This window comes from Haplochromis burtoni, unplaced genomic scaffold (assembly GCF_018398535.1).
Source record: "Haplochromis burtoni strain Fernald_Lab_line unplaced genomic scaffold, NCSU_Asbu1 Contig_522, whole genome shotgun sequence".
Lineage (NCBI taxonomy): Eukaryota > Metazoa > Chordata > Actinopteri > Cichliformes > Cichlidae > Haplochromis > Haplochromis burtoni.
In genome coordinates this window covers 78,904-90,073 of record NW_024582883.1, presented here as the reverse complement: position 1 = coordinate 90,073, position 11,170 = coordinate 78,904, and the positions used below count along the sequence as shown (strand labels likewise).

The 11,170-nt window shown below is 45.6% G+C and overlaps 1 protein-coding gene across 1 annotated transcript in view; it reads right to left on the bottom strand.

Annotated features, from left to right (window-relative positions):
- Nucleotides 1-11,170, bottom strand: part of prkx (protein kinase X-linked) — a 44,481-nt gene that overhangs the window by 24,731 nt on the left and 8,580 nt on the right. Inside the window, exons 2-3 of the mRNA XM_005947613.3 lie at nt 5,816-5,984; nt 4,610-4,873 (exon numbers count right to left, since the gene is read on the bottom strand). Coding sequence (XP_005947675.1) covers nt 4,610-4,873; nt 5,816-5,984 — 433 coding nt within the window. The remainder of the gene's footprint in view (nt 1-4,609; nt 4,874-5,815; nt 5,985-11,170) is intronic.

Here is an 11,170-nt window from a genome sequence, read left to right as displayed (position 1 = left end):
TTGGTCATATCGCACAGCCGTAGGCCGGCAGTGAAATCAAATACTGAGCAACAAATGAAGGAGGTGCGAACAATAACAGGAAGCAGGAGCAGCTTTAGAGATGCTGTCTGTGTGCACTGCCTTACACTTAATGCAATATGCTGCTTTAGTCAACTCTATTCACATTTGTAAACCTCCTTTCAGTTGGGACACACGATAATGTTACCTTCAGAACAACTTACGCCCGTTCTAGGGTGGACACAGTCTGAGACAAAGGCTCAATCGTGTCGACCAGAACTTTTCAAAATAAGTGAAATGACAATTTGTGAGGTGAAAGAATAAACATGCACAACACTGTTTCAGTCTCTCCACAAAGAAGAAGTCCACCAAATGATCCCATACTTAGAGGAGCCTTGGAAGATCGTCCTGACTCCACACAGCTAAACAACAAGCACGCCGGTGAGAGCTGCTTTTGATGCATACAAACTCTCCTGTTATTGTGCAGACTCACATGATCACACGCTCCAAATCCCAGAGTGGAGAACAGATTTATAGACTGTCACATTAATATAGTGGCAGCCATGTTTAGAGAGACAGCAATCCTGTCAAATGCTACTATTCATGTCCATAAATGCTTTACAACGTCCACAGTGTGCGAATGGAAAACACACAAAGCTTCCATTAAATGCATGTACCGACCGAGAGGTGGGACACAGCCTGGACAGGTTGCCAGACTAACACAGACACACTCACACCTACACACAGTTTAACCCCTCCACCTGCATGTGTTTAGACTGGCAGGAAGTCGCAGTAACCTGGAGAGAACCCACCTGGACACTGGGAGAAAATCATCAGTGAATATGGGCAACAGAGGCATTTATAACTGCTGCTGTTGACCCCGCCCACATGTCCACTCTAGCATGTTTAATTGTCTCTCCCTCTCCGAATTTACAGACCAATAAAAGGCTTAAACTGATCTGTATTCAGACTGGATACAGCTGGTGCTGGACACACACCCACACTCTGCTCTCCCCTGGATCTGAAGCTGTGCTGTGAACCATGAAGCACAGAACAGGAACACAAATCTGTAACTAAACTAATAAAGTACATCAGCTGCTTTGCAGCAACTGGTGACACACCAGCAGACTAATGGAACAAAGAAAAACCAGCCGACACTATTAGTCACAGCATCGCTCCTGCACATTTCAGTTAGGCGTGTTTTAAATGTGCATCACCTCTGCATCATCTGCCACAGCAACCAAAGTCTTACTTAGTCTATTACTGACAAAGCAGCCACGCCAGTGTGTGAGCGCACTGCAGCAACACTGGGCAGGTTTCATCCTCCGACACAGAACATTAGAGGACAACATCAGAAGATAAGACTGAAACACATCATCATCACTACAGCTGTTTGTAGAGGTGCTGTGATGAAATGCAGGGACTCGCCCGAACTCGCCTGTGATGGAAGTCTAGAGCAGATTACTTACATGTGGCTGTGCATGCTCCCGTCTAGCTGATTGACACTCTCTGCATGTGCCACACACGCGCGCACGCACGCACACCACACGCACGCACGCACGCACACGCACACACACACTCACACGCACACACACGCACACAGCACGCACCAACGACACACGCACGCACCACACCACCACACACGCACGCACACCACACACACGCACGCACAGACACACACGCGCGCGCGCACACGCACACACACGCACACACGCGCGCGCACACACGCACACACCTCTGTCAAAGCCACTTGTCCTTTGTTGAAGAGCACTTGGTCCAGTGCCAGCCTTTCATCATTTGTCACCAATATCACCTAGGTAATGACCTCTTTCAACCAGTTACCATGACAACAGTAATTTGTATGGAAATCACGTCGCCCCGGTGGAGGATGAGGAGGCTGCTGCTGTCGGTAGAATCATACGTGGGGTGCAGGATGGACATAAGTGTGATATGTGATGATATCGAGAGATGTGTTCTTGCTCTTCACAGTTTTGTGTCGTCACGTTTGAATGTGCTGATGAGTGTATCTGCCAGCAGGGGGCACTGTGGAGACACGGGAGGTCTGTGCTTTATCACAACCTGAACGTGGAGAGCACAACAAAGCTCGTGGCAATCAGGCAGTTGTCTTCCTATTCCAGGCAATTCTGCTGCCCTCCATTTATATAAGAGGGTCACTTGCACATCAGAAAGGTATCTGCTGTCCATCTGTTCTGCTCTCGCAGTCTGGGGGGAAATGTAATCTTACACCATTATCTTTACACGTACAGCTCTGGGCGAAATGCAGAGAAACTGAGACCGCAGTGCAGACATAAAGCCATCTCTTCCTTCACTCTGCATCTTCTACATTCTGCTGAGGTGACCGGGAGATCTCGACCACTGTATATCTAATTCAGGCTAAAGGACGCCAGTTTCTCCTCCAGTGAAACATTTCCTCCATCTCACAGGAACATGAAGCTCTCTACGAGCTAACTGGCCAATCAAACTCAAAACAATACAACCATCCAGTGCGCAGCATGAGTCCAAGCCAAAGTGCTTTTACCTGTTGTGAACGTCCTCAGTCAGTGAAAAGCCATCAAGCTGCCTCTGTGAACTCTCCCCTGTGAACGCTTTCGTGCGTCTTTTAAATTTCAGCTAAAGCCGTGACAGTGGACGTGCACCGTGTGCACAATCCAGCAGAACCTCACAGTTAAAACAGTCCTAAATAAAAAGTCAAAGGGCGGCTTCTGCCTCACACGAGTGCAGCGGCTGTTTGTGTCCAGGGCTGCTGACCGATGGTCGTTTATGCTCTCTGAACAGAATTTATGCAGCAAAAATACAAAACGCCAAATTTATCCAATCACACTCAGCCCAAAATCCCACGCTTCAATCAACAACATCCAACATGTTCTATTTTATTGGATCATTTAAAAAATAATGTCACCAAATGACAGCAGATGCTGTCAGAGGTCATTTACTGTGCACGCATCCCATCCATGGATCCCACAGTAGTTACATAAACACGCAAACAACAGTAAACATTCAGATGTGTTCCCACAAAATACTCGGTTATGAGGAGAACAAACTTCACTACTGTAAACGTAATGAAGTGCAACCTGAATCCTCACAAACCAGGACATAACCGGGTATAGACGCAGCGCAGTGAGCCGTGTGGGCAGAGCATTTGCAATCAAGAGGACATTTGTTCCTCACATCATTATCTTGTATGAATTACAGAGGTGTCGCTTTATAAAGAAGTGGTTACATATTCTATTTTATGTACAGTAGGAAGGAGCTGAGGCAGAGAGGCAGGCAGATGTAATGCTTGTAAAATTATAATATCAAGGTTCAGTCTCACAAACTGAACCTGATATTTGCAGGTTCCAACCAAAGGTCAGCTCAGGTCTGACCTCTAGGTTTAGCAGTAGCCTGTGGGGCACAGTGAGACGAGGGAAGGGACAGCCACCCATGTGTGCATCACATGATGCTAATCTGGGCTTTTTTCTTTGGTAACATATCTTTTAATCAGATTCAGTAAAACACACAGCAAATAAAGCCTGTGCATTAAAACTTGGACACATTAATGTGGAACAGAAAGTTCCTTCTTTCATGGTTTATTAAAAGTACTGTCAGCCTGCGGGCGCACACCTCTATGCTCTCAAAATCTCATGTCGCCTCGTTTTCAAGTTATTGCGTTTGTAAGATTTTCAGAAAACTTGACCTCCGATCTTGAGGTCATAGATCTCGTCAGAGTTTGAATGCGACCTGTGGTGCTGTTCTCCAGTTGGTGGATTCACACCACCTGACCATACTTCACGAGCCTCTGACGGCTGAGGGGTGACATGAAGTTCTGGTGTGAAAGAAACATGATTGCATTAGAAAAAGCAACAAGCCCAGGCTTATTGGACAATAACGTATTATGAACATAACCTTCAATACATCTTGCAGCTGTATGTACTACATCTTTTACTATAAACAGGCAAATGTGTTGGAAGGACACGTCTGCCGTGGATCAGACGAAGCCTTCCACTCAGTTTATCAGCACGTCTGGTTAGAATCAGCTGCTTTGTTGCTCCTGGCTTTGTTTCTATAAATACATGATATCATTTGTTATCTGTCATCTGGCTTTACAGATCATTTCAGAGACTATTCCAAATTCCTTTCAGCTCTGACAAGCAATCATCTACTTTCTCCACCAATCACAGAAGCTGATTTTCTGCAGTGGGACACCTTCAAGAGCAATCGGAAGATGGAGTCTGTGTGCTGCACAGAGTTATACACCAAATCATTGCTACCATTGCTGCCCTTTCAAGTTAAACCTCAGCTACTCGTCTCCAACATCCACGATCAGCTTTCATTACTTGATGAGGCATCGTGACTGAGGCTGAGGGGCTCATGATGGACTCGTGCAACTGAAAGCTACAAAAGGCTTGTTGAACGAAATCCACAAGAAGCTATTTTATTGCAAAACACATCTTTATTCCAAAGACAGCTCTGTATCGTCCCCAGCATCAGCTAGTGTCTTATGGGTGTTACTTGTTTCAACAATACGCATTCGTTACCTTAAATCTTTCTTCTGCATTTAGTTCTTACTTCAAAACAAATATCCAGTGAGCACACAAACACTGGTTTTTACCTGTCCGTGAGCTTCTTGGCGAAGCCAAAGTCGGTCAGACGGATGTGTCCTTCGCTGTCCAGCAAGATGTTCTCAGGCTTCAGGTCTCGATACACAATTTCTTTGGAGTGGAGGTACTCAATGGCACAAACGATCTCAGAGGTATAGAAAAGGCCCGTGGCGTTGCTGAAGCGCCCACGGCTCCGTAAGTAGCTGAAGAGCTCGCCGCCCGGCACGTAGTCCATGAGCATATAGAGAAAACGTTCATCGTGGTGAGTCCAGAACCTGCCACGTAACAGACAGCAGGGTCAAACGTGCTGTTAGCTCAGGCTTACATTTAGCTTTTATCATCACTGTCTTGTTCAGTCCTACAAGTTCACTGCAGGGTAAAACTGTTAACGTCTAAATAAGTGGAGAGAATCACATCAGATGAGAAGCTGCATCATTCTGCGGCTCTTTTATCTCCCAGTGGTGTTTGGACAGGCGTGCAGGAAGCGTTTCAGCTGGAGGGCACTTCAGATGAACGAGGACAAAAAAGCACCGTCACTGATGAAGATGGAGGAGGCTGCTGGCCTCTCTGACCCTCACATACGTCTCAGCTCTACTCTTGCTTTCACAATTTGTCATTTCTATCCTTTATGTAACACAGAAAACACAACGCTCCCATGTTACACGCTAAAGAGTAAACGTGTTTTCTTATGATGCTTTGGATGATTATTCACACCAAAACACATCGAAACTGAGAAATGTTCAAGTCAATTTAATTTTATTTATATAGGTTGAGATCACAACAACAATCACCGCAAAGCGAACCATGACCCTGTTTGTGAAAGAGTTTCAATTCAACTCTGGATTTAACAGGAAGCCAGCAAAGAGAATGTGACAGAAACATTGCCTCTCTGCTAGTCCCTCATCATCTACACTGCCTGTAATGAAGCATGTAAGTGTAAACCGACCTGGGCCTTGCACTGAACCCTGTGGAACTCCATAATTGACCTCAGTGTGTGAACTACTCTTTCAAGGATGTTTGATATAAAGGAAGGTTGGAGATTGGCCTATAATTAGCTAAGACTGCTGGGTCTAGAGATGCTTTTTGAGTAAAGGTTTAACTACAGCCAGCTTGAAGGCCTGTGGTACATAGCCGATCATTAGAGATAGGTTGATCACATTTACAACTGGACTACGAGCCCCCATGTGTTTGCAGATGAGACTGCGAAGAGCACTCACAGTCTGATGAGAAAGGAGTGGTTGACCTCGCTCAGCACCTCCTTCTCGTTGTGGACGTGCTGCTCCTGCTTCAGTCGGATCACGTCAGGGATCTTCATCTGCTTCAGGGCAAAGAAGGCCCTGCTCTTTTTGTCCTTGACCAGGAAGACCCGTCCAAAAGTCCCCGTGCCTAAAGTGGGAGAAACAGGGGGAAGTAGGGGGTCACACAGGGGAACTTGACCATGACAAAGGATTGTTTATCAAGCAGGAGTAATCATCAGCCTGGAACCAAGGCCGTCCTGGTGCCAGGCAGGCTCAGCTCAGGCGGGCTGCTCTTCCCAGCGTGTTTTGGATGTTTTTAGCTGCATGTGAACGGGTTATGTGTGTGTCTTAGTTCTTATTTAATGTTTCCAATAGTACGCAGGAGCACACCAGCAAGTCTGTGGTGCAAGAGTCTTTACACCCTTCATTTTTTTAGATGTTGTTTTACATTGTGTCAGGAAAAATGCACAAAATGGATTTATTGAAACCTCTGCATACTTTTAAACATATAAGGAAAATGCAGTATTTGTACAATTCTACCAAGCTTCACAGTCAATATTTGGTGTGACCCTTTTTCCTTCACTACAAGCTGAACTCCTTTAATCAATCTGTAAGCACAACTCAGCTTGTTTGAAGGGCGTTCTTTGGCTGTGGGCTGCCCTTTGTTAGGAGAAAAACTAACTTCACTATAAGCAACACTTACAGATCCAGAGGGCAGACTTATAATACTTAATGTATGAAGTTTGTGTTTGGCTAGTATATATGGTCCAAATGTTGATGATTCCTCCTTCCTTCTTTCCTTCCCTTTCTGATCACTGACACCGACTCATAATAGGAGGAGACTTCAACCTAGATTTAATCCAGAAATTGACACGCTCAGTACAGCAGGAAAAAAAACATTTTAAAGACCTTCATGCAGCTTTACACTCATCACAGATGAATCCCTCCGATGCTGACACTGCAGAACTTCTTAACAATATAACTCTACTGGAACTAAACGGATTCACCATTAGCAGCAGCAGCAGCAGCAGCAATCTGACCAAACGTAGCTATCAAAGTTCAAACTGAAGACAGACCAGAAGGTGAGCCTATACGCTTATGACGTGTAACTTTCCTCACAACGGTTGACCATCACATTTTGTTAGATAGGCTGAGACACTGGGTGGGTATATCAGGGTCTGCTTTGGACCGTTTGTGTGAGCGATTCTTCTCTGTGGCTTCCTCTAAGTTCAGGTCTTCCTCCACTTCTCTTGCCTATGGTGTGCCACAAGGTTCTGTGTTGGGACCCTTATTGTTTTTGTTGTATTTACTCCCTCTTCAGCACTTATTGAGCACTTTTAAGGACATTTCTTATCACTGCTATGCAGATGATATTCAGTTATATATCTCCTTTAAGAGAAAACTGAAGTCCTTGTTTATGCTCCCGATAAATTTGTGCCCTTGGTAGTGGAAAATTTAGGCCCTCTTGCTTCATTTGCCAAATCTTCTATTAGGAATCTTGGTGTTACTTTTGACCCAGCTCTGACGTTGGACGCTCACGTTATATCTCTGGTCCGCTCCTGTTTTTACCATTTAAGAAACTTTGCTGAGTCCTACTGTGTCACGCTCTGAACTGACAATGATCATACATGCATTTATTTCATCTTGTTTGGACTATTGTAATTCTTTGTTCACCTGTCTAAGTAATGCCTCCTTGGAACGTCTGCAGGGTGCTCAGAATGCTGCCGCGAGGCTATTGACCAAGTCTTCCAGGTACTCCCATGCCACACCCCTGCTGATCCAGCTGCACTGACTCCCCATAAAATTCAGAGTCCACTTTTAGATAATGATTTTGGCATTCAGGGCTCTGCATGGACAAGCACCAACATACATCAGTGATCTTTTACATCCTTACATCCCCAGTAGGTCCCTGAGGTCATGTCCACTACACGAGGTTGAAAACAAAAGGAGACAGAGCTTCTGTAACTGTGGCCCCCAGACTCTGGAACTCCCATCTTCCATCGAGCCTGAGATCTGTGGACTCAGTCATCTCTTTTAAAAAACAGCTAAAAACTCATCTTTTTAAACTTGCTTTTGGCTGATTTTTGTTTTTATGTTTTAGCTTCTGTGAAGCACTTTGTGATTTTATCTTGAAAGGTCCTATATAAATACAATTTTACTTACAAACCTTGCTAAAGACGATCACATTTATAGATAAGTTTTCATCCATATCAGACACTCCATCGACCAGAGTAAATCAGCAGCTCTGCCTCTGAACTGTCAGACACTGCTCCAATATATTCAGGTAACATTACATATCCAGGTATACATTTTTCAGCAGAGCTCTTAAACCTGATCCAGTTGAATCATATTCCATTATTAAAAATGCTAGAGGGTGATCTCACACACTGAAGAACTTTACCTATATCACTCATGGGAAGAGTTGCCATTAAAATGATGAGTCTGCTGAAAATAAACTACTCATTTTCAATGACCCTACTAAAAAGTCTAAACTCTACAAAAACCAAAACATGAGTGTGATCTAGAACTGACAAATCTTTCTCACCATTTCTTATCCAATAGATCTGTTTTAAAATGGATTAAACCAAGCTTCTTAAACAGCCCTATGCTGGACCCAGAGCAAGCCTTCTGTAGAAAAGTGAAAATCTCCAGTCTGCCACCATCAGCTCCAGCATTGAGCATCATAAGTGCTTTAAAACCCTCAACATAAACACTTCTCTCACAGTCTGGTGGGAAGTCTCCACTTAGCCCATGAAACTAACACCGATTTGGAACAATCCCGATATTTATCAGAATGCTTTGCAGTTTTTCACTGTGGCACAAGAAGGGGAAAAATCCAGAACATGTTCTACAAGACGGAAAATTTGTTTCATTTGAAGAACCTGTATCAACACATAGAATCAGCAAATGCACATTTCTTGAATATGAGAAACTGAAATCATCATACAGGAAAGATTCAACCCCAGAGACCTGAATCTAGAAATACCTACTTGGGTGTCAAACGTTTTAAATATCCATCCATCCATTCGCTTCCGCTTATCCTTTTCAGGGTCGCGGGGGGCGCTGGAGCCTATCCCAGCTGTCATAGGGCGAAAGGCGGGGTACACCCTGGACAGGTCGCCAGTCTGTCGCAGGGCCAACACACAGGGACAGACAACCATTCACACTCACATTCACTCGCACATTCATACCTAGTGGCAATTTAGATTAATCAATTAACCTATCCCCACAAGCTGCATGTCTTTGGACGGTGGGAGGAAGCCAGAGTACCCGGAGAGAACCCACGCAAACACGGGGAGAACATGCAAACTCCACACAGAAAGACCCCGGCCTGATGGAGGAATTGAACTCAGGACCTTCTTGCTGTGCGGCAACAGTGCTAACCACCGTGCCACCCGTTTTAAATATCTGTACCTCAAAAAGTTTGTATTGTTTAAAATTGACAAATCAATTTCGCTCCCAACCATAAACTGAGAGGGCAAAGTTCGTTCCAAATGGACCTCACTCAGTCGAACACGTGCACTTATTGCAAAAACAACTCTGCTGAGAATTATATGCATGCTATATGGTCCTGAGCACGTGTGGGTAAGACCTATGACCACATGTCTCGTTACAGCATACCAACCTCACCCAAACTGTGCAACTTCAGTGATAGAGGTGAACTAGATATGGAAGCAAATACATCATTTATACTCCTTCTTTCCTTACGAATCACAAAGAAAAGTATCCTCATGAACTGGAAACCAAAAAACACCTTATGCACCAATCAAAATAGAAACGGGTGGAATGTCTGCCTCTTCACCAAACCACGGACGGATGAATTAGTCTCCCTCCGGCCCCCACTGATCAATTCCACTACTTAATGGGGGTGGTTGGGTGTAGTCTCATTTCCCTGTTTGACTTGCAGGTGGGTGATGATGGTCTCTGGGACTACGGGTGTCTGGTGGCCTCCTGGGGGCTGGAGAGCTGCGGTTGCGGTTTTGGAGTGTCTATGCATCTGCCTCAGTTGGTGACGGTTGAGAAGTGGGGTGGGTGCTGCCTAACGGTCTTGGGATGTGGGCACTGGGGTGCTTGTGGTGTGGGGGACTTGCCCCCAGCTGAGCAGGGGCGAGTGCTGGGCCTGGGATCCCACGCCCGGGGTCGCCTGGTCTCTGGCTGTGTCCCTCCTTCTGTGGGGGCTGTCTGCACCTCCCTGGCCAACTCGCCGTGCAGTTTGGGCCGACCCACATTAGAATGTCCACTCTGCGCCTCGTGGGTGCCGTTAGGCCAATTGGGTGGGTTGGGGCGTCCAGGTGAGGGAACAACCGTTGTTGGGTGCAGCTTGTTTCAGACCCAGACCAGTTTGTCTCGTCCCTTTAGTGTGTGTGTGTCTGTTGTAACTGATTGGTATTGTGACACAGTGTGCAGATGAGCCCCAGTCTACTCTGTGTGGTGGGGGTAGTGGGTGCCCCAGACTCGGTGGTGTCCCGGGGAATTTTCAGGTCCCTGGAAACCTGTACCAAGTACCAAGGTGGCTGGTCTCTAGCGACTGGCCGTTGCCTCTGGTCCTCTGGGACTCTCACCCTTTGGCTGTGGACACCCCATCTGGGGCCTCCGTCCCTCTCCTGCTAGGATGGGCCTGCAGATGTCGCAGAGATGTGCCGCCTCAGGTCTTCGGTACTGTGGGGGCTACGAATGGCACGGTTGTCCTGGTTCATCATTTGCCTCTGGCTCCTGGGGGACATTACTGGGGCTTCCCATCCTCATTATGAAGCACATTTGTGACAAAGACGCAGTTATTATAACACTCGCTCACTTACTCCCAGTACAACTGTTGATTCAAGTATCTGCGTATTTTCCCATTTATGTGCTCTGGGAGTTGTACGTTTATTTTTTCTTACAGGGGCAGCTGTTGGCGATACGGTGTGCATTTCTATTTGTATCCTTTTATTATTACTCTTTTTTCCCTGCCTGTCCTGCCTTACACGTCTTCATACAACACCACATTTAATGTAACAACTGAAATAACACAAGTAGAAATGAATACATGAACAGATAAAAGATACAAGAGGAGCATGCAGAGATTCAAAATGTGCTTCACATCACAGTGCATTTAGATCCCAATTCTGATTGCAAAGCTACTGAAGCCAAAGAGAACTGAAGTGAGCTCCCATCAGCACAGTAAGGTTGCTGATGCTTAACTGAACCTTTTAAGTGCCACCCACAGAGAACTAAAGGGCTTTAAATACGTCGGATTACAAGCAGACTGTCAGCTACAGAGGAAGCACAGAGGAAGAGGAGCAAACGTTGCTGCACTGACCCCAAACACCTGATGTACTGGTTCTGAATCATGAC